The sequence below is a fragment of the Gekko japonicus genome, unplaced genomic scaffold, assembly GCF_001447785.1.
Source record: "Gekko japonicus isolate JY-2015 unplaced genomic scaffold, Gekko_japonicus_V1.1 scaffold13, whole genome shotgun sequence".
Taxonomy (NCBI): domain Eukaryota; kingdom Metazoa; phylum Chordata; class Lepidosauria; order Squamata; family Gekkonidae; genus Gekko; species Gekko japonicus.
The window spans coordinates 759,764-785,053 of record NW_015172553.1 but is presented as its reverse complement, the minus strand read 5'-3'; the positions used below and the strand labels follow the sequence as shown (position 1 = coordinate 785,053).

The 25,290-nt window shown below is 41.9% G+C and overlaps 1 protein-coding gene across 1 annotated transcript in view; it reads left to right on the top strand.

Moving 5' to 3' along the window:
• SLC23A2 (solute carrier family 23 (ascorbic acid transporter), member 2) overlaps nucleotides 1–25,290 on the top strand; it is a 60,645-nt gene that overhangs the window by 9,522 nt on the left and 25,833 nt on the right. The window contains exons 3-7 of the mRNA XM_015421112.1: nucleotides 5,469–5,585; nucleotides 7,135–7,292; nucleotides 17,511–17,599; nucleotides 21,059–21,129; nucleotides 22,352–22,533. Of these exons, the coding sequence (XP_015276598.1) occupies nucleotides 5,469–5,585; nucleotides 7,135–7,292; nucleotides 17,511–17,599; nucleotides 21,059–21,129; nucleotides 22,352–22,533 (617 nt within the window). The remainder of the gene's footprint in view (nucleotides 1–5,468; nucleotides 5,586–7,134; nucleotides 7,293–17,510; nucleotides 17,600–21,058; nucleotides 21,130–22,351; nucleotides 22,534–25,290) is intronic.

The window sequence follows — 25,290 nt, the reverse complement described above, 5'->3', positions numbered from 1 at the left end:
CAGCAGGGCTTGTTGATGGTAGGTGGTTTCTCACCTGGAAAAGGTGAAGAGACTGTAGAATGGGTAAGCTGCAAACCTTCCTGAGCTGTGGTCCTTGTGCCAGGGATAGAAACAAAGGGCCCATCCCCTCCAACAATACCCCTTTATGTGCAGCTTCTGCACTTTCATCCCAGCACCTGAGCAGCTGTCGGGAGGACAGCAACCTGGCCACAGAGAAGAGGGAGTAAAACCATCAGCATGGCAGCTCCCTTGGCTAAGAGCAATCTGGCCACAGTGGGGTGGTAGTGGTTTCACTTCATTTTCTCTGCAGCCAGCTTGCCTCCTCTAGGAGCCTTGGCAGTCACGGTCTCTCACCTGGGCTACTGTGACTTGTGTTAAGGAGAGAGCAGGAAGGCCGAGAGGGAACCCTTTCCCCTCACTCCAGGTACACAAGGGAAGGCTAAGACTTAGTGGTGGGGAGAGATAATTCTGAATGCTCAGAGGTACTCTGGTAATCTCAAAGATTATAGTTATGTATCTGATATTAATATACTTGTATATTATTGCAAGTGTATGTTTGGCAGGATGGTGCCCCAAGCACACAGTTGTCCTGTAGCTCATTCTATTGATGGTAATTGCGAACGTGGCTCTCCATGGGCAGCAGAGTGAGTTCTATTGACTTACAGAACTGAGATGGAGAAACAGTTGAATAGCAGAGCTTTCACAGTTACAAAGATGCATCTCTGGATTTCATACCCTACCCTGTCTCAGTGGTTCAGGTTGAGTAGTATAGGTTTTTTTGGGATGGGGCAGGGGTCACTTAACTTTGGCTACTAGGTCCTTGATCAAAAAGAAGAGGGGATTCCCACTTATGTGGAGCAGCATTGCTTAAGGGTTTTAGATGGTAAAGCTGATTCACTTGACCATGTATGCTGCATGATGAACTGCAGTTATCACATGATAGTGTGAAATTGCCATGAAACACTTTCTGTCATGGATCATGTTTCCTTGCTAAATGAAGTGTATCAACAGCAGAAGACAATATTTATAAAATGATAACCTTAGAACTTGGTAATACCACCTTGACACAATGTTCACATTTATCTCCCTCTGCTCTGTCTACAAGCAATAATTCAAGGCAGTTAACAGTAAAAGAAAATTAAAACATAATAAGATATAAAAGACAGTAAAAATCTTTTTAAAAAGAAAGCATGGTGGCACCAGTGCCCCATTTCCAATCCCAAAGGATTTTATGCAGACTTTTAATTAAGAAAAGGGTTGAAGAGCAAGTTTTAAAGCAGTGTGTGTGTGTGTGTGGCTGTTTGTGGATGCTATTAATGTTTTTAACAGCTGTCTGTCTCATGGGATGTCCCTTGCTGCTCATGCTTGGAAGGTGCCTCATGCCTGCTCCCTAAGTCTTTCTCCTCCTCGTATTCACACTTGCCATCTGTTGTGCCTCAGTTACTTTGCCCATGGTGGTGTTTAACACTATTTGGGCCCTCGGCTCTTCTTTGCTCTTTCTTTCCTGAGGTTTGGCATTTCTACTTTCTAGCTTGTTTTCCCTGTGATTCCCAACAGCATCCCTGCCTTTTGTTAAGTCTCCAAGGCCAAGTCTCTAGTTATGGTAAAAGCTAGCAAAATACTCAGGTTCTCTAAATTGTGCTAGCAGACTGAATTATGCTGCTGATGTCGTTTTCTACGAATGTGCTGAACTTGCATGTTCATTCCATGTTTGTTTTTTGCAGAGTTGAAAATATTTCAGCAAGGACAGGGGATGTAAAATGCAAGGAAGCAAATTTTATTTCATTGAACTCATTTTTTTCTGAACTTCTTAATATCTTTTGCCATTATATTTTCAAACCTCCCTCTGCAATGAAGAATCATGCAGGAAAAGTCTTTAAACAGGGAGCTGCAATTTTCAGGATTCCAGCAAAAACTGCAGGCTGTGTAATCCAAATGATCTGAAAAATTACCTTGCTGCTAATTCAATTTCAGTGCTGTGTCCTTCCTCAATTGAGGTGATCATTACAACATGCAAAGTGAGTCAGGATCGTTTGGCTTGAATATAGGTCATTCTTAGAGTAAAAACAGAAAATGGAAGGTCTGAACTAGATATTTTTCATGCTATCAACCATAATAATAATACTAGAAGATTTGGGGGATTATATTGTATTTTACATGACTGTATGTGCTGAGGTAAACAAACTGATATTCAGCCTTACAATATCAGCAATTGTCTAGTTGCAGAAAACAATTTTTTTATAGTCTAGTTGTGAACACTAAGCTTATTCAGGAAGGCAAAATGCCTGAGCACTTCTGTTCCTAATGCCACCTTTGTTTCAGAGATTAATTTTGGCAGCCAGGGAGCTGGAAGGAAAACTATGCCAGCATTGGACCACCTAGATTACTTTTGAGATTGCTGCCTTTTACAATCATAAAGGGATTAAGTAATGGCATCATGTGTAACTAATAGGATAAAGTTATACAACTGGGTTACTGGGCTCCAGATTCCAAAGCATATATTTTGACTGACTAATCTGCCTAAAGTAATATTTTTGCTTGTTCTTCAGTCCTTGACTCATAGCATAGAACAGTTAAACACACATCTCCTGATAGTGTGACTGGTGTCTCAGTGCTGGCTGTGTGCCTCTGATAGTGAAAAAAATGATTTCTGGTCCCTTTTCTAATGGATTATGGTGGGTTACAGTACCATTCTTATGGAACGGGGTCACTCACATCTCAACCCTCTCCGTTACACCCCACAGAGTCTACTTAAAGAAGGCTCCTTTATGTCTCTGCTCCTTATAGACTCCCTGATGACTTTCAATTTCCTCATGGATACTGGAGTGGATTTTAAGGAGCAGCATGAATTCATCCCACCTAAATTTTGTGTTTGTGTGTCCTGGTTACTGTGGAAGGTAGAGGTTCATGGGTTCGGGGCTTCTCCACATTGAGGTTGTTAATAGTGCTAGAACCCAATGTAACAACCATTGCCCTTTTGTCTTGTAATTTTTGTTACTTGGTTTCATCCCTCATGGACCCTAAGTCAAGTTATGGGCCATGTGTAGTCCTACTCCCTCTTTGTTGATATTTTAGTTCCTGTATTTGAGATTTTTGAGTACTGCTCCAGGATGTCAGAGACTTGCTAACGCCTCCTGAAAGTGTTGTAAATTTTTTAAATTTAGACTGGCTTTTACAAACTAAGGGTTATGGAGTGGAGGGTACTTCTTGATAAAGCTTTTTATTATTTTAATCTGCACCTGGCACATTTGCTCTATTTGTGTCCATATGAAACAGGCTAGAAATCCAGACAAACCCTGCTGTTATGATGCTTGCCTTTGGTCTTCTCCCTGTACCTATAGACCCTGTAACCTTGAAGTGCACTCAGCATGCTCAGGAGTTAACCACTGATCCTTTTCCAAAATAAATGAATTCAAATAAAAAATTGCTGTAACATGTCCACATAATCTTAGCCTTTCTGACTTCACTCAGCCCTAAAGTCTGCTCAGCATGTTTAATCCTTTGCAAGTTGGAACAGCCTCCAGTAGAGCAGTGGCCTTCTACTCAAAAGTCTATATTCAAACAGCACCTGTGCTCACTTCATTGTGCAAAAGAAGAGCCTTGGAGATGGCAGGATAGGGGTGTGTGAGTGAGAGAGAGAGAAAGACAGACAGACAGACAGACAGACAGACTCCAAAGAGCCAGCCCCAGCTTCCCTTTTTCCCAGCATCAACCTTTATTTCAGTGTCTGTATCCCAGGGCAAGAAAGAAGGGATGCATTATACTCCCAAAAGGCTGTGTGCAGTGAGTGGTGGGGTTCTTGCAATGCAGAGACAGAAAGGTGTTGTTGCTTTCCCCTGCTCCCCCAAGATTGCCTGCATTCCTCCTTATCCTTTGAGCACTGTAACATTAGTGCAGTGAGGCAAAATCCCACATACCTTGTCCTTTGAATGAAGCAATTCCCTATGCACTTCTGGTAGTTTCAAACACGCTCTCGCAAAAGCTTTTCTTGCCTTGACCAAAATAGCCATAACCACAGGGAGAGTTTATAAATATGTTCTTAAAGCCAAGAAATCTCTGTTGCCTTTTACATAATTATTGGAATTCTTGTAGAGTCCATTGTATGCTTTGCTAGTAAATCAGTAATATGTTTGACTTGTCATTATTTTCTGTAACACTAAACACAAAATTAGAAAATTCACTATACATAGTTTTGAGTCTCAAGTAGTCATGAGGTTCTCGTCAAGGGCATTTTTTGAAGCCAAGTATGGATTAGGTTAGCACCTAATCTGTTATAAACCTTTCTTCCTGCAAAATTTGAGATGGACAATCAAGTATATCCTTGTTTCCAAGTGTTGTTGCCAATAAAAAGTATTAGACTCCCCTGCTTTTCAAATAATTTTTTATTTGGTTGTTCATTACTAAAGGTTTAAAACTGCTTCTGTGGCAAGGCATTGTGGCTTTCTTCAAAGACTTAACTTGTTTAGATCAATGCTGTACCCTACAGATCTAAGGAGGGCCCATCTTTAACCCATTTTTCTTTTTTTCTTACACATTATTATTGCCCTTACTTGTATGTCTTTGTCTACATCTGTCCTTTGTAAAACTCTGGTTTTTTCTCTGTATCTCAGTCATCTCTACCCACTCCACAAGATGGTGGTTACTGATCTTTTATATATTTGCTCATTGTTCCTGTGCATTTCTAAGTTGCTGAACTACAACTGGCAGTTCTTGCTTTACAATGAGTACTATAAGAGTCTTGGTAAACTCTGTGGAAATATTTTGAAAAATGCACAATTCGGCTAGCTATGTAGCAGTGTTTCCTTTTGTCCCCTTAATGCTTGATGGTCAATATTTTTACTGTTGAGCTGATGAGAGGTAGAAGCTTACCTTTTTTTGTTTAGAAAACAATGCTCAGATCTGCAAATTTTTTTGTCACAAAGAGGTGATCTCTCCTGCATAGTGTGTGTTCAGATTTCATACTCTTCTGTCTCTAAAGGAACCCAAATTTAAGTCTGTCTTGATTCCCATTCAGCTATATTGAAAGAAAGAAATTAGTAAGCAGAAGCACTATTCTATATTGTGAAATCTGGGTCTCTTATGCAATTTTAGCTGTTTGTCCCTTATTGACTTACGTGGCTTGGTGATCCTTGCCATCTCCTCCTCCTTTGTGTAATCCAGTAGGTCATCATAATCTTCCTTTTGGCATAATCTTCCATGGTTATATCACAAGCATGGAAATAAAGGCCTGCTTATATGAAAAGGCAAGTGGTGGTTATATGAAAGAGGGAGAGAGGGAATTGCACGGTCAGTGCAGCTGATCATTTTGAAAGGTAAAACATTTCTTTGTCAGATATGTATATCGACACTGCCTTGGAGAAAACAGAGACCTTGTCAAAGGCACCCTGGAAACCAAGTTGCATAGCACACTGAATCTGAGTAGATTCTTTTTCAATATTAAATGGTTATTGATTTATTTTCCCCAACAGAGTTCTCTGGCAGAGACGTTGGACAGCAGTGGAAGCTCAGATGCACAAAGAATGGACATGATATACACAATTGAGGATGTTCCTCCCTGGTACCTCTGCATATTCTTGGGCTTACAGGTACATTTAAAAACATACAGAAGTCTCAATTCTTTCAAATGTTCCTCGGCAGGCAAAAAGGACTAAAACAGGCACTTGGCACAGAAATGAAAGATTGCAGTACAGACATTGGACTACAGATAACACTTATCTTCATTTCTAGTTCACTGATTTTAATTACCAAAATGTGTTGGAAAGATGAGATGTCAGCTCTGCTTTCATGTTGGTTCACTGTAGCGGTGAAGTATAGGTATACTGAAGCCTGAGCACTTTCCCTGTGTTCTGCTTCTGGAGCCTTGGAAAGCAGGAAAGCTTTTTGTACCTCCTGCTTAAATGAGAAGTTTCTGCACAGTCTGTGAAAGGATTCAGGTTACCAAAAAATCCCCAGGGCGGCCCATTGCTAGGTCTCTTAGTGCCCAAATCATAAACACAAGCCATACACTCTGTTCTACCAATAGCTGGCATGCCATAGCCACAGGTTTTGTCTTAGAAGCAGTGGTGGCCCCACCATGAGATAAAGTAAGATTCTGGGCATCATTAAAGCTAGCAGAGTGAGAGATGGATTTAACCCATTATTGGACTTATGCAGGACAACTTCCTTCATAAGACCTTTTGAAACAAATGAAACTGTGCAAACACTTGTTTTAGTAGGACTGGTGCAGGATAACCTCCTGCTACTCCCTTGCCCTGGGGACTGGAGGAAGTGTGGTGCTATTTGGATTTTCTGCCTTGGGATCTAAAAGATCTTGAACTGCCTTGATAAAAAAGAACCTTGTGTGGATAGAAGAGATCCTAAGTGTCAAAGTAATTCAAGGTGAAGTACCTTAAGAGTTATGTGTTTAGTATTGTGCCTTCAGCGTTTATAACACTTTTCCAAAATGTTTATGCAGTGCCAGTGAAGCTGCTGTAAGCTGTTTGTGAATGTATATTAATACGAGAATGTAAAGTTGCCTTATACAGAGTCAGGGCATTGGTCATTCTAGCCTACGATTCACAGGTTTTCCCTGCTGACCAAGATCCTTTTACTGGAAATAGCAAAGACTGATGACTGGGATGCAAAACAAGTATTCAGCAGCTGAACTGTGACCCCTCCCCAGCATCCAGGATACCCACACGTGTGTGTGTGTTTTTTTAATTGGACGATGGTTAGCTGTTGCCTTTTTTATTTTGCTTTGAGTTCCAGCATTCTCTTTGACTCACTGGATGACTTGTGTACAGTTTAAGAACAGTTCTTTTTAGAAATTGTTTGAATTGGAATGGAATAAAATCCATTATTGCCTTTGTACATTATCAGTAACCTGTCTGCATTAAATTACAATAACTATAAAGAATTATCATTTTTCTTCATAAAGGGTTTGAATGCAATTATGGACATAATTAACTGCTTATGGGTGATAAATTTATAACTGAAAGTAGTTTTAACATGATCAGAGAGTACCAAAATGTTAAGGGGAAAAAACCCTGCTCTGGAAGTGAACAGTTATAATAACAGTGTACGATTATAATAACACAAACAAATTGGAGAAAATTATGTTGACTGTAAACAAGATTGTTCTTTGTATATTTGCAGCACTACCTGACCTGTTTCAGTGGTACGATAGCAGTGCCCTTCTTACTAGCAGATGCCATGTGTGTGGGATTTGACCAGTGGGCTACCAGCCAATTGATTGGGACCATATTCTTTTGTGTGGGAATCACAACTTTGTTACAAACAACTTTTGGGTGCCGGTGAGTCTAAGGAGAATGTTTGATAGTTGTTTTGAAGGTTTATATCTTTTTGTCTCTCAGCACTTTTCAAGCTGGTAAACAATTTAAGAGTTAGTGCACAGTTTTCAAAAACATCCACAGAAGTATCCAGCCCACCAGAACATCCTTATGATCCTGTACATTTGTGGCATATTAACCTAAAAGGGGTCAGGATGGGGTGGGTAGGATGTGCTCCAGTTTCAGAAATGCTTCCTTGCCTGGCTACAAGTCCCTTGAATATTAGCTCAAAATAATTGAATTTTCTCCCTAATTTGTATTGTTCTGTACTTGAGAATAAATGTTAAGTTAAAATCACAATAAGCTTTGCATTGCTGTACAAGGGTCAGATATAGCAAACACCTGTGTTATATTCATCCTATGTTGAACCAGTTAAACAAAATGTAAAATTCTTTGCATTAAGCATTTGTTCTCTTCTTCTATGGTTCACATTTTTCCAAATAACATCAAATCTTGCAGTCTCCCCTTCAAAAACAATAAGACCAGTGTATTTCTTCCTGAAATAAAATGTTCAGATGGAATTGGTCGCTCAGTAGGATAAGGCAGGCAAATCTGGAAGAAAATTTTCCTGAAGAACTCCAAAACCCTTTGCCACACCCTTTTAATATTTTGCTTCAAAGGATGTGGTTTCTGAAAGAAACATTGTCCTGTTACTGATCTTTGAGGGAAAAAGCTTTGTCCTTTACTATCTGTTCACATGTCAAAAATGCTGTTTCTTTATCAAAGGTTAAGGTATGTAATTGCCAGCTAGAATTCTCAGAAAACGGAGTGAGTTTGTTATTCCTAGCAAATTTGTTGTGGCATCTTTTTAAAAAATATATTATTCTACCTTTGAATTGCCCTGCATTAGCCTGTAATTTAAAATGAACCAAATTTTAAGAGTATCTTGGGTCAGAATTAAGCCAAACAGTGCTCAAACTGTGAGGGGAGAGGCCCTTAATGAGATCTGCAAGTTCTGCCAGTGACTTCCTTCAGAGACAAACAGGATTTTCAGTGTATAAACATTTCAGAGTCAAAGCTCCCTTTGTAAGATACCAACTTTTACTCTCAAAAGCTTATACCCTGAAAATCTTGTCAGTCTCTAGGGTGCTACTGAATTTGAATCTAGCTCTCCTACTGTAGACATAGAATCATTGAGTTGGAAGGGACCTCCAGGGTCATGTATTCAACCCCCTGCACAATGCAGGAAATACATGGCTACCCTCTGAAACTGGCTTTGTTCAGTCTTAGTTGTCCTCCCCCTCAGCTCCCCCATAAACCACACCCGCAACTCTGCTCCTATACAGTGCTGTTCAAATTATTTATATAGAATACATTCCATTATGGAAAAAAGTAGGAATGCATCTGTGGAGAAACAATGACAGGATAAATATCTTTGTAGTTTTTACTGTAGTTGTGATTGTACTGGATGTGGAAACAGCTGAAGAGCCCTACCTGGTGTTGGCAAGGACTATACTTTAGAAGTGTTGCTTTTAGAATAATTGGACATATGCAATTAGATGCCACTCCCCTCCTTCTTAAAGCCCCCAATGCACATGTCTTTTGTCCATGCAGACTCCCTGATTCCCAGCATAGACTTTTTCATGGTGAAAATGGATCCTCTCTTCCCTTTTTCATCAGTAGAGAGGCTTGGTTGAGGTGAACTCATTGTTAGTACATTTACAATGCAGTTGTAAGAACAGTTTCCTGGAAGTAAGTCCCATTAAACCTGAGTAGGAGTCTGTACAGGCCTGCTTAGGATCTCTGTCTAGACGCTGTCCCAAAAGAGAATAAACTCTACTTGAATTACTTTTTCGGTGGTGGAGCCATTTCACCATTCCTACAAACAAAAGCAAATATATAAAGAAACTAATGGGATAAGCAACATACATAGTGGTGTCTTTGGGAGCCATACTTGTGGCAATCAAAAAAAGAGTCTGGGGGTCTTATGCCCTGTTCAGTTCAGACTACATGGTACCAAGACTGACAGCTTCCTAGTCCATGTTCACATAACTTCTTTTAAAAATTTCTGATAATCAGCAACAATAAAGAATAGAGTTTTGGCAATCTAGTAGCCATTCTGATTCTAAGAATCCAGGCTGTTTATTAATCTAAAGTCTTTAAGAATCCAGAGGAGTAACTCACATGGTTTGGAAAGCTTCAGTGAATACCTGAAATTATTCCATGTTACAGAACTGTGGTGATAGTTACACCAAGAAGCTGATAATACCCGGCTATAACAGCATAACCAATTTAAAGCCATAATAATCTGTATTTCAGTTGATTCACATAAACTTTAATTATTGCTCTTCTTAGTTTTTTGAACTCAATACATGCAGTAGTGGAAGTACTACCATGCTTCAACTTTGCATGTTTTCTTTCAGATTTTCTTTTTTTAAAACCTGAAGTGTATCCCATCATGGAATGCCTTACATGAAATCTTACTTAATTATACATTAGCACGGAACTTCTGTTGAATTTTATTTGTAAAGTTACACAAATCTATAGGGTGATCAGCTAACGAAGTAAGCAAATAGGTTTATTTTATTTTTGCGTGGGCAGGCTTAGGCAGGCGATGGCCTGAGTGTTATGACTATTTAGGATTTCTGAGATATGACTGAACTGTTTGGGTCGGATCTAGTGATCTGTTCATGCAAGGATAATGGGTCTTCCCAGCTTTGCCCTCCTCCCCAGCAGTTCCTTGTGACCCAGGGAGAGTTGATTCCCAGGCTTGTTGGACTCATGTGAAGTAAGAGCCACCCAGATTCATGGGCTGTAGTGAGATGGGGAAAGAAGGCAAACTTGTCCCCTTGTCTGCCTTCTGTCAGCAGAGTTAAGAGACGGGAGGGGCAGTTTCACTCCCTGCTGCCCCCTCACTGCAGCCTGCATAACTGTTGCTGCTCACAAGTCACACGACTCTTGGAATCAACTTTCCCCAGCGTTGAGGGGACTGGGGGGCAGGGCCGGCCCTATCACTAGGCCTGCTAGTATCTCGCCTAGGGCGGAGATACTAACAGGGTGCCAATTCCCCTGCCACTGCCCCGCCAAAAGCCCCCACCCTGCCCAAAGCCGCCCGCTGCTCCTTTCGCCGTATTGACGGCAGCGCGGTGACAGCATGCATGCTGCTCTGTGTCAGCCGCCGTGTGCCCATGCCAGCTCCTGGGGAGCACTCAGTCGACTGCCCGGAAGGGGGCGTGGTGCCTCCGGAGCCCGCCTGCCTGCGAGCCTTCGGGGTAGGGTGGGATTTAAATATAAATAAATAAAATAAATGTCCCTCTTGCCAGCTGTCCTTTCCAACCTAGGGAAGTTTATTCCCAGGGTTTTGGATCCCCTGTGGAAGAATAAACACATGGGTTGGGAGGACGTACTGGGAGGGGGGAAGATGGTGAAATTGCATCCTTCTTCCTCTTCCATCAGCAGAACTGCACGGGTGGAACAGGTAGAAAGGGCGATTTCATCCCATCCCCACTGCCATCTCTTGACCCATGTGGCCCTTAGTCTTTGCAAGTTCCTCATAGGTCCTGGCTGATCTATTATTGTGACTAGTAAAGAAAGGTAGGAAGGAAAAAAACTTTCTTGAGGTCTGAAAGAACTGCTAGAGAGAGGGGGGGGAGTAGGAAAGATCTGCGACTGTCTTTGTGTTCTGTTCATACATCTCTGGATTCAGCCTTTTAGGAAAGGAAGAAATGCAGTTGTTAAGCCTGATGTTTCTAATGTATCCTGAAAGAATTTGCAGCAATAGAAACAGGTGCACAATCCTGTAGAATGCCTGTGGATATCAGTCTTGATCATTCTAATAAATGAGCTCATATCCTAAATGGTGCAGTTTTAAGTGGTGGGTAAAAATGAAACAAATCTTTCCCCCTCCTCTTACGTGAAAGAACAATCTGGAATTTTTTTCTAAGCAGTCAGATGTGATTTCATTTTTCAGGAATGTTTTTAATTACCTCAGTTTAATTAGGGGATTTTGGAAAGGTAGAGGAACGCATACGTGAGGGAGAGAAGCAGCAGCTTACCACTAACTTTGCTGAGGGCACGACACATGGGCCAACAAAACACCCATGAGGCTGAATCATCCACTTGGTGTATCTCTGCTTTGTTTTAACCAGGAATAAAGTTCAGGTTTATGCCTGTGTTAGACATTAGACACAATTGAATGTCCCCATAATTTGTAATAATAAAACTACTTTCTTTGCTAATGGCTATTGGGTTGTCCTTACGTATGTGATATGTAAAAGTGAGTAGTTTGTGGGTCAGTCTTCCATAGACTAGGCTTGCAGCTTGCCTCCTGAGCAAGCACGTGCATAAAAAAACATAGTGGTATTTTGCCAATGTGTATTACAAAATTCACCTTTGGACATCATGCACGTTTACATATAGAAACACCCTGGTGAGATCACAAATATGTTGTTATCTTGATGCAGGACATGTCCACCTGTGGCTGCAGTAGACTTCCCAAAGGATAAAAACAGAGGTTTCTAAACTGCCAGTTCCTAATGTTTTGGGCAGGTAGTGACATTTTTTAGATATTGACTTAGTAGAATGAATTCTAACCCCAATAGTAAAATGCTTTTCTATATTAATGTCTATGAGACAATGACTTTCTTTAGATCCTTGTTAGAATGGATAGAGCATAAAGGCAAGATTTTGGAGAGACATTTTGACATATCTAAGACTGTGACTGAACATGAGAAGGAAGAAAATGAAATACACAAAGCCAGAATATTTGGGCTTTTTGAGGTTTAAAATCCAGTATTTTTTAATTACTCTCAGAAGCGGGCTTTGTTAAAATATGTACTGCTTTCTAGCAAAAAGTTCTCAAATTAGTTTAAATATGCAGTAATGTTGCTTCCCTGCCTCGAGTGTCTTTGTCAGCTGCAATAAATGGAAGGGGAAAGGAAGAAGCTTGGGGCAACCCAAGCCACCACTTGGTATTCTATGTCTTGTGTGCATGAGCACACTTCTGAAACTAGACTTGGGGGTGCACAAAATAGCCATGTACCAAAAAGAAGCCAGTCTTCCATCATCTCTCACTTTCTTGACCAGGCAGGACCTACTAACTTAAATTTTAATGCCCAGTTAGAAAGGAATATACCCCTGAATCTGGACTACCACAATCTAATTTAGGATCTTTTTAGCAAAATGGGAGGGTTCCAGTGCGCAGTTGGAATGAAGATGTTCAGGGGAATTTAATAGAATAATCAGAGAAAGTTTATTGAGAGAAACCAACAAGCAGAAAGTCAGGGTAATATTCAGAATCAGAGAAAGTTTATTGAGAGAAACCAAGGTACAAGCAGAAAGTCAGGATAATATTCAAATGTCACACAGTATGCCACGATGTTAAAGAGCCCACAAATATTACAGTATGCCACGATGTTAAAGAGCCCACAGATGTCCCTAATTCCAACCCTCACATAATATATACCCATACCATGTAATGCACATCTCACAGTAAGGGATGACGGAGAAATGACAGCCAAGAGGCTGGAGGGTGCTATTGCCTACTATCCATTTCTGCATTGCAGTGTTGTTTGGTGTGGCTTATAGCATTCCACAGTCCAGAGATCCAAGCAGATCTTGGACCTACACCAGCGTAAAGGTTAGGAGTTCCTGGGGGGGGAGGGATCAAGCAGGGAATGTGGACAACATTTCAGGCAATAAATCCAAGAAAGTGAGACTGGACTGGCAAGTAAAGAACCATGGGATACACAGTCACAATTTCAAAGCTGCATATGAGTTAAAATTATGAGAGTGGCTCTTGTGACCAATGCTCCCTCTAAGCTGTGGAGTCTTGTGAGCAAAAATCCTACTTTGTGAGCTACTGGCCTTAAAGCTGCGAGCGAGCGATTTGGCTGCTGCATACATTAGTTTTGCTCTGGAGCCCTCCTTCCTGAGCGAAGACGAAAATCTGTGAGCCAGAGGCTAAAAAACTGTGAGCTAGCTCGCACTAACTCAGCTTAGAGGGAACACTGCTTGTGACATGAGTTGGGAATAATAATAATAAAAAATTATCCATGGGAGCCATGGAATCAGCTGAGGGAAAGACCTGAGGCAGTGCAAGGTGTACAGTTTTGAAAGAAAGATTGTAGTAGAGCACCATTGCAGTAGCCTCCTTTCATTTCAGGCTTTGCAATCTCTAGAGGTCTATTCTATCAGGCCAGGCAGTCAGGGCATGGTGTGTTGATGGAATCAAAGCAGAGATCACTACAGAGCTGTTAATGCTTAACTGAGGCATCTTCCATGGCTGAGCTAACTCCTAAACTCTATGACTAAAATTAACTCATGCAGTTGTAGTGCACTGCTACATACTGATTTCAGTAAAGCATTTGACAAAGTTTCTCATGATATCCTTGAGGATAAGCTGGTTAAGTGTGGGCTGGATGGTGCAACTGTTGGATGCATTCATGGTTGGTTGAAAAATCGTACCCAACAAGTGCTCGTAAATGGCTCTGCGTCTACATGGAGGGAAGTCTCGAGTGGAGTGTCCTAGGTTCGGTGTTGTTCAATGTTTTATAAATGACCTGGAGGAAGACATAGAGGGGATGCTTATCAAATTTGCAGATGTCACGAAGCTAGGTGGGATTGCTAATTCTGAAGAAGACAGTCAGGATTCAAAATGATCTAGATAGGCTGGAACAGTGGGCTGAGACAAATACAATGAATTTCAATAGAGAGAAGTGCAAAGTCCTACACTTATGTACAAAAAATCAAAGGCACAGATATAGAATGGGAGGGACTTGGCTTGACATTAGCACATGTGAAAGGGATCTAGGTGTTCTGGTTGATCACAAGCTAAACATGAGCCTGCAGTGCGATGTGGCTGTGAAGAAAGCTAATGCAATCTTAGGATGCATTAACAGAAGCATAGTGTCCAGATCACGGGAGGTGGTAGTTACGCTCTATTCTGCTATGGTCAGGCCTCACCTGGAGTACTGTGTCCAGTTTTGGGAACCACATTTTAGGAAGGATGTTGCCAAGCTCGAGTGTGTCCAGAAGAGGGCAACCAGGATGGTGAGAGGGTTGGAATCCAAGTCTTATGAGGAAAGGCTGAAAGAGTTGGGTATGTTTAGCCTGGGAAAGAGAAGGCTTAGAGGAGACATGAGTGCAGTCTTCAAGTATTTGAAGGGCTGTCATGTAGAAGATGGAGCAGACCTATTCTCTCTTGCTCCGGATTGCAAGACTAGATCTAATGGGTGTAAATTATAAGGGAGTCATTACCGGCTAAATATCAGGAGAAACTTCCTAACTGTAAGAGTGGTTGAGCAGTGGAACAGTCTGCCTCGGGAGGTGGTGGATGCTCCTTCACTGGATGTTTTCAAACAGAGGCTGGACGACCATCTTTGGGTATGTTGTAGGTATGTAGGTCTATCTTTCAGTATACTCCTGCAGAGTGCAGGGGGTTGGACTAGATGACCTGCAAGGTACCTTCCAACTCTAACATTCTATGATTCTATGATATCCTCTGGCCAGTCTAGCCTCCTTTGTTTATTTATTAGATTTATTTCACATGTGCCTACACTGCTTACTTAATATTCCTGGCAAACAAATCTGGACAATGGCAATCAAGATTCTCTGAACTGGCATGACAAATGGGCAGATCACGGACTGAAAGGGGCCACAAAACTAGGGCCACAAAATAGTCATTGGCAGCACTGTCAAGCAGTTTCATGGAATTCCTGAATTTTTAAAGCTCTAAACATCCCTCCTCCTCTTTCGTTTCTTGCTGATTGTCAACCAATCTGATTTAGCATCCCAGTTTGGCACCTGTTGGCAAACCTGTGTTTGTATTCAGGTGTCACACTAAACCAGAGTTGAATCAAGCAATGGATTGTAAGCTGTAGTTTGTTGCAGTGTATGGATGCAGTTTATAATATTCTTGATACAGACACTAACTCCTAGCACCACAATCATCCAGTCACCCCATCACCCAGGGTTCCCAGTTTTGTGCAGTAAGGCTGCTAGGTACAAGTTCTGTTTTTAAAGAACTTACTCCTTTGAGGGTTTTTAAAACCTGAATATACCTTACTAAGTGCTACCACCAAAATAACTTACTGTGTTTGCGTTAGTACCAGTATGGATTCAGGGTGTATCTGGGCAGCCCTCTCTATTTGTGTGTGTGCTGGGGGGGGGGGATTAAGAAGTTTGCCTTTCCCCACCTTCCTTTTTCTCTGTGTATGCTGACTATTCCAGAGCTTTTTCCTGATAGACTCACAACCAAGAAGACTAAAGTTCTTGGGTACCTAATAGTTCTCTTCCCAAAAACCATCCATTGGTTTTTTAATAGTTTGTTGTCTAAGCATGTATTCTAGAAAGCACTGATATTTGGGAACACTCTATAGACGCGGAAGGGAGCGGTGGCGCAGGCGGTTAAACGCCTGCATATAACGTCTCGAACAGCTGCAACAGCTGTTCGATTCCCACCGCGGCCAGAATGAGCACCTGGCCCTTGTCCCAGCTCCCGCCAACCCAGAGGTTCGAAAGCACGATGTAACACCGAAGTGCAAGTAGATCAATGGGTACCTACCTTAGAGGGTAGGGGGCACCCTCCCCCCCATCATGGGGGGTCCGTGGAGCAACGACGGCGAGAGGCGGCGGCGGTGAGTGGCAGACGGCGAGCGGCGGAAGAAAGGTGGCGATGGAGGCATAACATCTTCGAGGGTCCGGACGCTGGTGGAAAGGCGGAGCCAGGAAGACGTCGGAGTGTGGAAGGCGCATGTGCAGTGGAGCCTTAAACAGAACCGAAAGCTGCACCAAAAAGCACTCCGACCGCCTGAGAGGCCCGCTGTACCACCACCGGTGGAAAGAAAGTCAGAAGAAGCCGTGCCGACGAGCGACGAGCTGTCCCAGAACGTCCCTTCACTGGGTGCTGTTAGGACAGTCCCCACCCCTGCATATATATGTGGCCTTAGGTAAGGGATAATGGTTAACTGTAGAGCCGCTTGGAGACCCCTGTGAGGGGTTTGAGCGGGGTAGCAAGTCAAAAGTTAAATTAAAAAAAAATAGACAAGGGGGAATTATTATTACGGAACTCTAGTAAAACAAAAGAAAAAGTTACTAACTAGGTCTGCTTACAGTACCTAAGCATACTTCTCTGTAGGGAAGGGTTCAGGGTACTCCTCTTGTTGGAAAGCTTACTGAGGTTTGTTCATGGAGTTGCTGGAGACCTGAGCTGCTTGAACATGCCCCACATGTGTCTTGAAGGCCACAAACCATGAACAAAAACCTGCCCCTCAGGTTTCCTTATTTATGAGGTTTCCCTCTGATACGGGAGTTCTGTCTCTTGGCCAGTCAGAACTTGGGGTACAGATTCAGATTTTGATTCTTCTTCTCATCTTCCCCATCCATCAGAGTAAAACTGTCAGCTTATGTCCTGGAATGCACTTGGGGTCATTGATTACTATTCCCAATTTGTGTTTGTGTGTGGGGGGGGGGTTGGGTTTGTAATACTGGCTTGTCCACAAAGTTATTTTGCAGATTAGTTGGAACTGGAATCCCTCCCTCATTCTGTTTTCTCGATCTTAGTGGCACTGATACCAAAATCTCAAGTAGTTATATGAAACAAATCCTGAGGTGGCTCTTATCCCTATCCTACCACTCCACTGAGCACTGTTTATTTATGTATTTATTAAAATAGTTATGCTCTGTCTTTCCTTTTGGCTCATTGCAGCCGTCCTCCAGCATGTGCCAGTTCTGTTGGAGGAAGGCTCCTTAGGCTGGAGGGAGGCTGCTTGGAGGATGGCTGGATCCACCCTGCTGTCTTATCCTTTTCCTCGTATGCTCTTCCAGCAGAGATTTGGGCCCTCCGGGACCTTTCACAGTTCTGCAGGGCCTGTCAAACAGAGCTGTTCCACCAGGCCTATGGTTGATGGAGGAGAATAAAAACTCTCTCTGATGGGCCCCCCGTTTGCTCCCTTCTTCTTCTGGCCTTCCCCAGTGCTGACATGACCAGTTTTTTCCCCTTATGAAATTATATTGTTATGTGACATCTGTTTATTATGACTAGTATTTTAAAACTGTTTTTAATTTACTTATGATTGTATTAATATGTTGTAACTAGCCCTGAGGCCTGCGTTAGCGGGGGAGGGTGAGTCAGAAATCTAATAAATTAATAAAATAAAATAAATATCCACAAAAAATCTATGTAAAAATTGACATTGTGAGGAAAATATCAGCTTTTTTTCTTCTTTTTGTTGCTTCCCTTAGGTTACCTTTATTTCAAGCCAGTGCTTTTGCATTCTTGGCTCCAGCTAGAGCAATTCTCTCCTTGGACAAGTGGAAATGCAACAACACAGGTAGGCAGATGGCACATGTTAGTCTGGGTTTCCCCCCCCTTCTGCTCCATCTTGTGACTCCTTCAAAAATGAACTGATTCATTCTGACATAAAATCTGGAGGACTAGAGCCTTTTAGTCCACAAAAGCGTATGTCATAATAAATAGGTTAGGATTTTGTTTTTGTTTTTGTTTTAGAGGTAAATGAAAATGGTAAATCCTGTATTTAATTCAGAGTTGGAGTTGAAATGGATGGAAGTCATCCCTTTTGAAATCAGTGGGCTTAGGTGGGTATAGGATTACTTTGTCAGTCTGATCATTTTAATAAGGGTCTGTTGGATTTCAGAAGTAGAATTCTTGGGGACTGACCTCTAGTCCAGAGAGATCTCTATTCTGAGCCTCATCACAGCTTGCCAGAGCAGCTTGGGCTTGACCCTGGCCACCATGGGCAGACTGATGCCCAAGTGTTCTTCATTTGCTGGAAAAGTAAACTTCACAACTCCCACCCACCGAAATAATTCTGTAGGTACCAATTATTTCTGTCCTGCAAAGAGGTGTATCTGCTGCTCATTTACGTACTGTGGCTAAATTCTCTTCAATCCTTTGGTGGCATTTTCTATAAAATGTTTAATTTTATAGTTTTGATCATGAAATCCCATCTTATTTCCATAGAACAGAGGCTTCTGCTGTCCCTTGCAAGCTGCAGCAATCTGAATGCATTTGGGCAAGTTTGGACAGCAGGAACCTGATAGATCCTTTTGGTGGTATACACTATTGTGTTTGTCAGTTCTTTTTCTGGCACCCGCTGATGTTAGCTGTATTGATTTAACAAGTCAAGTAGTGCAGAAGTGCTTCTGGAAAAAAACTGGAACATGTGGATGACTGGGGGCTGGGAACAAATTTGTTACTTTAGAAGGGGTTGTATTGCCATCAGTTTTAAGACCGACTGCACTTTCACAATCAGAGCTGTTTTGCAGGGAGCTTGAGTTGCAAGGGCTCTAATTTTTTTGTTGGCCTTTTCTGAGAATCATGTAGCCTGAAAAACCCAGAACAGTTTTTTCCACACAGGTGGGGTGGAAATTGTGGGATGGTGTTAAAGAATGGCCATGTGATTCCTTGAGTTTCCCTGTTATTCATTTTGAATGCAGCAAAGACCTGGTAAGGTATAGAGTAGAATAACATTTTAATGTATAATTACCAAGCTTTGATCACTTAAGATGTCTTGGTATTGGTGGTTTTGAAGTTCTCCTGGAGTCCAAATATTTGTCAGGTTCCCAAGAAATCACAAATGGATATTAAAGTCAGTTGCATATAAACTGTGGTGGTTCATTCTTATGTGCAAAGTGTGTTAAGGTTCTTGCTTCAGCTTCCATACAACATACCTATGAGCAAAGTTGTTGCTCCTGTTTTACATTAGGCAACTGAGGCTATCAGGCAACTGAGGCTATAATAAATGGCTTGTCCAAAGCCCATTATTGAGCTGTAGTTTAAGTCCAGCATTACACAGTGCATCATTCTGGCTCAGAGGGTACTCAACAGCATCATAGTAAGCATTATCCTATGAGAAAGGGGATTCCTTCCTGTAAGCAGCTAAACATTCTTGAAGAGGTTTCCAAACAAATTTTCTTTGAAATTCTGTATATATACATTAAAAAAACCCTTGCTATGTTTATTTGATGACTGGCTTTTTGTGTGTTACCAAGGAAATTCCTATTTCCCCTTTTTACTCAGTTGGGAAACTGAGCATTTCCCAAGCAGTCTTATTCATGTCTCCTGTTACAAAAGAAAGGCTTGTGTAACAAGCTGCCAGTCGTAAGTTATGGAACTCCTTCCTACAAGAGGTCTGATTACTGCCAGTGTTACAGGCCTTCCAGCACCATTCACAAACCAACGTGTTCCAGAAGGCCTTTAGAGAAATGTAATTGTTTATCTTGAGTGTTTTGGTTTTTAAAATTCTGTTGCATGTAACATTTATCTGCAAGCTGCCTTAAACATTCTGTGAGTGGAAATGTGGTTTTTTAAAGTCTAAATTTAATAAATAAGACATTTTAAACCTGGGGGCGATACAATTAGAATTGCATGCTTTGATCACAGACCTTTTTTGTGTTCTTTTTTGGTGTAGAACTCCAGACTTTTCTGGGTGTAGATCAGACTTGAGTATGCATTATTGTGTCTTTAATTGCTGTGCAATAGGACTTGATAGAATGTCATGATTACATTCCTGCATGTCTTGGAAGAGCTGCTGTGTCTAGATATACGGAGGTTAACCAATACTAAATACAGAACTTTTTGTTTATGAAAAGAGCCGTTGTTCCATCTCCTTTGGCTGTTTCTAACCCTCATAAGGCATCAGATGGGGGCAGCTATTGTAGTCTAGCCAGCCAAATTAATTGGTGATAAATTTGGAGACAGACTGTACAAAAGTCCAGTTATCTGTGCTATGAAGCCATCCCTATGTAGCTGTTAAGTGGTACTGTGCCTCTTAGTGCTGATTGTGGTTACCCACTCAAGTTGAATTCCTCAAGGACTAACCACTAATGCCACATAATGTGACGCATTCGTGGTTAGTCTTTGAAGAATGCAACCTAAGCACAGTAAATAGCCTGTTGCGAGTTTCCTTACAGATCTTGTAAGGAACCATGAGGACTGTATGATTAGCCTGCTGAGGATAATATTAGTCAGGATGCCCAAAAAGAAGAGGGGGAGTAATGTTCATTCTGTCTACTTGGAATAAGACAACCAAGCAGCTGGGTTAAAACTGCTGGAAGGTAGATGGAATCAACCACAGAATGTAAATGTAAGAATTACCTGTGCCAGCCAGAGATCATTCCCAACAGCTAGGCTCTAGCTGGCTGCTTAGAAGTAGGGCATGAAGGGGATGAATTTCACTGTTGCTTGTGCCTAGTATCTGGCATTCAGGAGTAGATGGATTGCACTTTTCACTGTTCTCTGTCCCTGAAGTTCTGCAATCTCTATTTCCTTGGAAGTTTTTAAAGAAAAGCTTGGGGTTGTTTTAGTTTGGTGTAGTGGTTAAGTGCGCGGACTCTAATCTGAGAGAACCGGGTTTGATTCCCCACTCCTCCACTTGCACCTGGCTGGATGACCTTGGGCAGTTCTGATGAGCTGTTCTCTCAAGGACAGCTCTGGAAAGAGCTCTCTCAGCCCCACCTACCTCACAGGGTGTCTGTTGTAGGGAGGGGGAGGGAAAGGAGTTTGTAAGCCGCTCTGAGACACCTTTGGGTAGTGAAGGGCGGGGTATAAATCCAATCTCTTCTTCTTAGGCAAAATGTCCCCGCTAGTAATGCTTTTGGGCTCGTGGTTGTTTGGGTTTCTTTTCTGTTCTGTGATTTTTAGTGCAGAAATCAGCAGATGGGGAGGGAAATGGAAAGAGATTTTCCAATATTAGACAAGGTTAGACTGTCTCAAAGTATTTAATTTTATGTTGCCATAATGAAAAGTGTTTTTTTTTTACCCTTCCAAGCTGTAATGGTTACAAACGGAACAACAGAGCTGCTGCACACAGAACATATCTGGTATCCCAGGATACGAGAGGTAACTTGCAGAGTGTATTTAATACGCCGTCCTCCCTTCAGTGAGCACTTCTCATTTAGGCATCCAGCTATTCTAGAATTGCTAAAATTGTTGCACTCTTTCTTTGCTGCCCTTTGCATGTGGCTTTTTCTGCAGTTTCATTATGCAGATTTTTAACCTTTTCTGTGTATTCATTGGTGGCTATAAAGCCTCAAACCCTGATGAATAACACTACAATGTCCGTGAGACCATGCCGTCTTATGTCAGAGACTTAGCATTCTGCATCTTGCAACATGTGCAGCTGGTTAAAATCCGCAATAAGCTGCTGTCAGATCCTTGGATGTTCTTGCATGGCAATGCAGTCAACTGGTTTGCAGAAAAATAAACAGTATTTAGTCTTCACATATTTTTTCTGAAAACCAGGTACAATTGGAAAGAGCAGCTAGCTTTTCCAAAACCACATCTTAACCTAGCTGCTCAGTTTCTCCTTCCTCTCTAATGTCCAGCCTTTAGATACAAATGCCACTTATCTTAAAGAACCCACAACAGTTGTCTCATTACAGGGGGGAAAATAGCATAGCCCCTAGTTCACACGTGTGTCATGGAACTTTTCTCCCATCCCATTGCTTTGGGCTGCCAGTTGTTCCTCAATTTAAAACATCCCCTCTCTCTTCCCCATCTTCAAACCATAGCTCCATCCTGCCAAGAGGCCTGCAGCCAAGTGGGGGCTGGCAGTCTCCTGAGACCACTGCGCTGCTCTATGCCAGCTTCTAAGGAGCACGTGTGACCAAATGCATCATACACTCTGCCCCTAGGAGCTAAGAGCATCACCTCCGTGGCGCCACCAGCCCTTGCCGGTTCGATCTCAGAGCTTTAAAGGTTAGCTTGGAACCCAGGTCTTCCTGTATGACAGTGTGATGTGCTGTAGACACAACTGCCAGAGTGGCCTAATAACCCTGTTGGGTATTAAACCTTAGCAATGTGCTTAAGCAGTAAGATGGATCAAGTTGGTAACCTTTTCTATAGAATCTAGAATGTACCTCTGAACGTCACACACATTCTTTAATCTGGAAGACTTGCTGCTTAAGCACTGCACTGAATGACACGTGCTATTGTTCTGCTTAGTCACTGAATTCTTTCGATTTGCAGTTTATGACCCACTTGAAAATCCCCTCAGTAACTTAAATGTCATTGTTTTTTTAAAAAATCTAACTAATTTGTTTCTTTTTCTCTCTGTGTTCAGATCCAAGGTGCTATTATCATGTCATCTTTGATAGAAGTGGTGATTGGTTTTTTGGGCCTGCCAGGGGCCCTTCTGAGATACATTGGGCCCCTGACCATCACACCAACAGTGGCTCTCATTGGGCTCTCCGGTTTCCAGGCTGCAGGGGAAAGAGCAGGCAAACACTGGGGCATAGCCATGCTGTAAGTATTTGCGGTATTTCAGAGGCTAATGGCCAGGCTGTATGTGCCTTTAATCTGCTTCACTAGGGCTGACCACATGAACGGTGTTCTTCTTGCAACTGGAGCCATCTCTTGATAAGCCTGGGCATAGGAAACTGCCAGCATCTGTCACCTCCAGATGTTAACTTCTTGCCCCTCTAGCGCTGTAACCTGAAATGGAAGAATCTCCAGAATGGAGGCAATCTGCATGGCTCTTCTGGATTACTCTTTTAAACTTTTTTGTTTTAAATTGTATACTCTTTTTCTAAATGCTCAAAGGAGGCTGCTAACAATAATAAAATATAAACCAAGACATACCAAAAACAAAGACCACCCACAAAATACCTATATACTATTAGCGACGTCTGGCCTTTATCTGTGGATCGCTAAATCTGTGGATCAGGAGGACCACACAGACATTAATAAGATTTTCCAGCAAACTTGGGGGACTCAAGTTTTTTAAAGATTGTTTTAAGAAACAAAATAGATGGGGGGGTTTCCTCCAGAATACCATTGCGTTGTCTGTGCATGCTGACAGGGAAACTGCTCCAGCTGGCTTCCACAGTAGAGGAGAATGCTGGCAATGGACACCAGCAGCCACTGCAGGCCCCATGGCAGAGGATGCTGGCATCCACAGCAGGCCCAGCTGCCGCTGTGGCAGCTGCTGCAGGTCAGGCATTGAGAGATGAAGGTGCCAGCAGCTGCTCCAAGTTTGAGGAGTGGACACTGGCAGCCACTCCAGGTCTAAATGCTGCAGCAGTGGACGCCAGCAGTCACTGGGGTGGTGGCGGACACTAGCTCCCGGGCTCATTGTTGGGTGGTGGGGCCTGGAGCCTCGCTGGCTCAGCAAGGGGGGATATGGGATCCCCCCCCCCATGAGTCTTGTGGTCCTCTCACTTCTGTTTCATATATTGTATGTTAAAAGTTAAGGGAGAGAGAGAACCAGATGATAAAGTGGGTGAGTTAGTAATGTCATGTGACAGAAGTCGTATATCGGCGATAACTCTAGTGATATTAGAGGTAACTCTAGGGAATCTTTTGTCTTGCAAGAGTTAGATTCAGAGATGGCACAGCACTGGTTGAAGAAGAAGGGAAGGATTTTATACCCTGCTTTTCCCTACCTTAAGGAGTGTCAAAGCCGCTTACAATCACTTTCCCTTCCTCTCCCTGCAACAGACACCCTGTGAGGTAGGTGGGGCAGAGAGAGTTCTGAGAGAACTGTGACTGGCCCAGGGTCACCCAGCAGGCTTCATGTGGAAGAGTGGGGAAGCTAAGCAGGGTCAGCCATGGTTAGTACTTGGATGGGAGACCACCAAGGATGTCCAGGGATGCTATGCAGAGGCAGGAAATGGCAAACTGCCTCTAAATGTCTCTTGCCTTGAAGACCCTACGGGGTCACCATAAGTCAGCTGAGACTTGATGGCACTTTACGCACAGTTAAAAAAGATAGATCTTAGTGTAATTGCACTTTGTATTGTAATCAGTATACGCAGGTTATAGGTGACTTTACAGCTGTCTTTATTTAATCAGAAAGCAAAATAACCTATTAGAAAATGTTTTTCCCCCAATAAAATATATGAGAGCAACACCATATAAAGAAAATGTATATAAAATGTATTACAGGTGGCATTGAACTCCTGAGAAAATCGCCAAGTGTTTTCCCCGAGCATCTAACATATGCTGGAGATGTGGGAAAAATATAGGTTCCTAACTCCACATTTGGTGGAGATGTAACAAAATTCAGATATTCTGGAAAAAAATTCATAAAATTCTATTAGATAAATTAGAAATCAATCTCCCGTTAATACCAGAAACATACCTACTGAACATGGTGCCAGACACAATAAAAGAACACAACCGGATAATTTGTTACATTTTAACAGCAGCCAGAATATTAATAGCAAAGCGCTGGAAAATGAAAGGTATACTGTCGATAAAGGAACTTAAATACAAAATCCTAGAAATAGCAGAAATAGATAAGTTGAATGTGGAACTACAAAATAAATCTCAAGACTGCTTCTGGGATAGATGGAAATTAATTTATGACTGGCTAAAGATGAAAAAGATAGAATAGAATGGAAATAGGCTAGCTAAAAATGATAGATGATGTATTAGAAAGTAAATGACTGTGTACAAGAATGATTGAAGATGAGATGGAATTAAAAAACTGGACTAAAGACAGGTTAAGATAGAAAAATGTTTAAGATAAGAGAGGAAGGCTACAATATGTCATGGAATGTTTGAGAATGGAAGAAATATATGATGTTACCTTAAAAAATGAAAAATAAACTCTTAAAAAAATGTTTCCCCCCCTTTTGACCAACAATATATTTTACAGACAAGCATATACTGTCTCAATAGACAGAGAGCTTCCACACTTTCTTAGACCAAGGGTGAAATCATTTTTATCTTTAAAATCTATTCTGCAAGTCCCAATCACAAGCCAAAATGCTACCATCAAATTCCAGGTAGAATAAATGTGTACATTCTACAAAACGTGTTCATTTGAAGTCGATCAGTTGCACTCAGAAGTCACTTTATATGGGACCTGTGTGTTTTGACTTACTGCCAGAAGCAGACTCCTGACTTTTTATAGTTTCAAAGGTCCATTGTTTTTTGTCTCTGAACCATTTAGTACAATCTTAGGACATTTTGCTCAGAGCATAAACCTGCCTGCACAATCAGGGGTGGTCTTAGTGATTCTGGGACTCTTGGCAAAATTCAAGGATGTCCTCCACC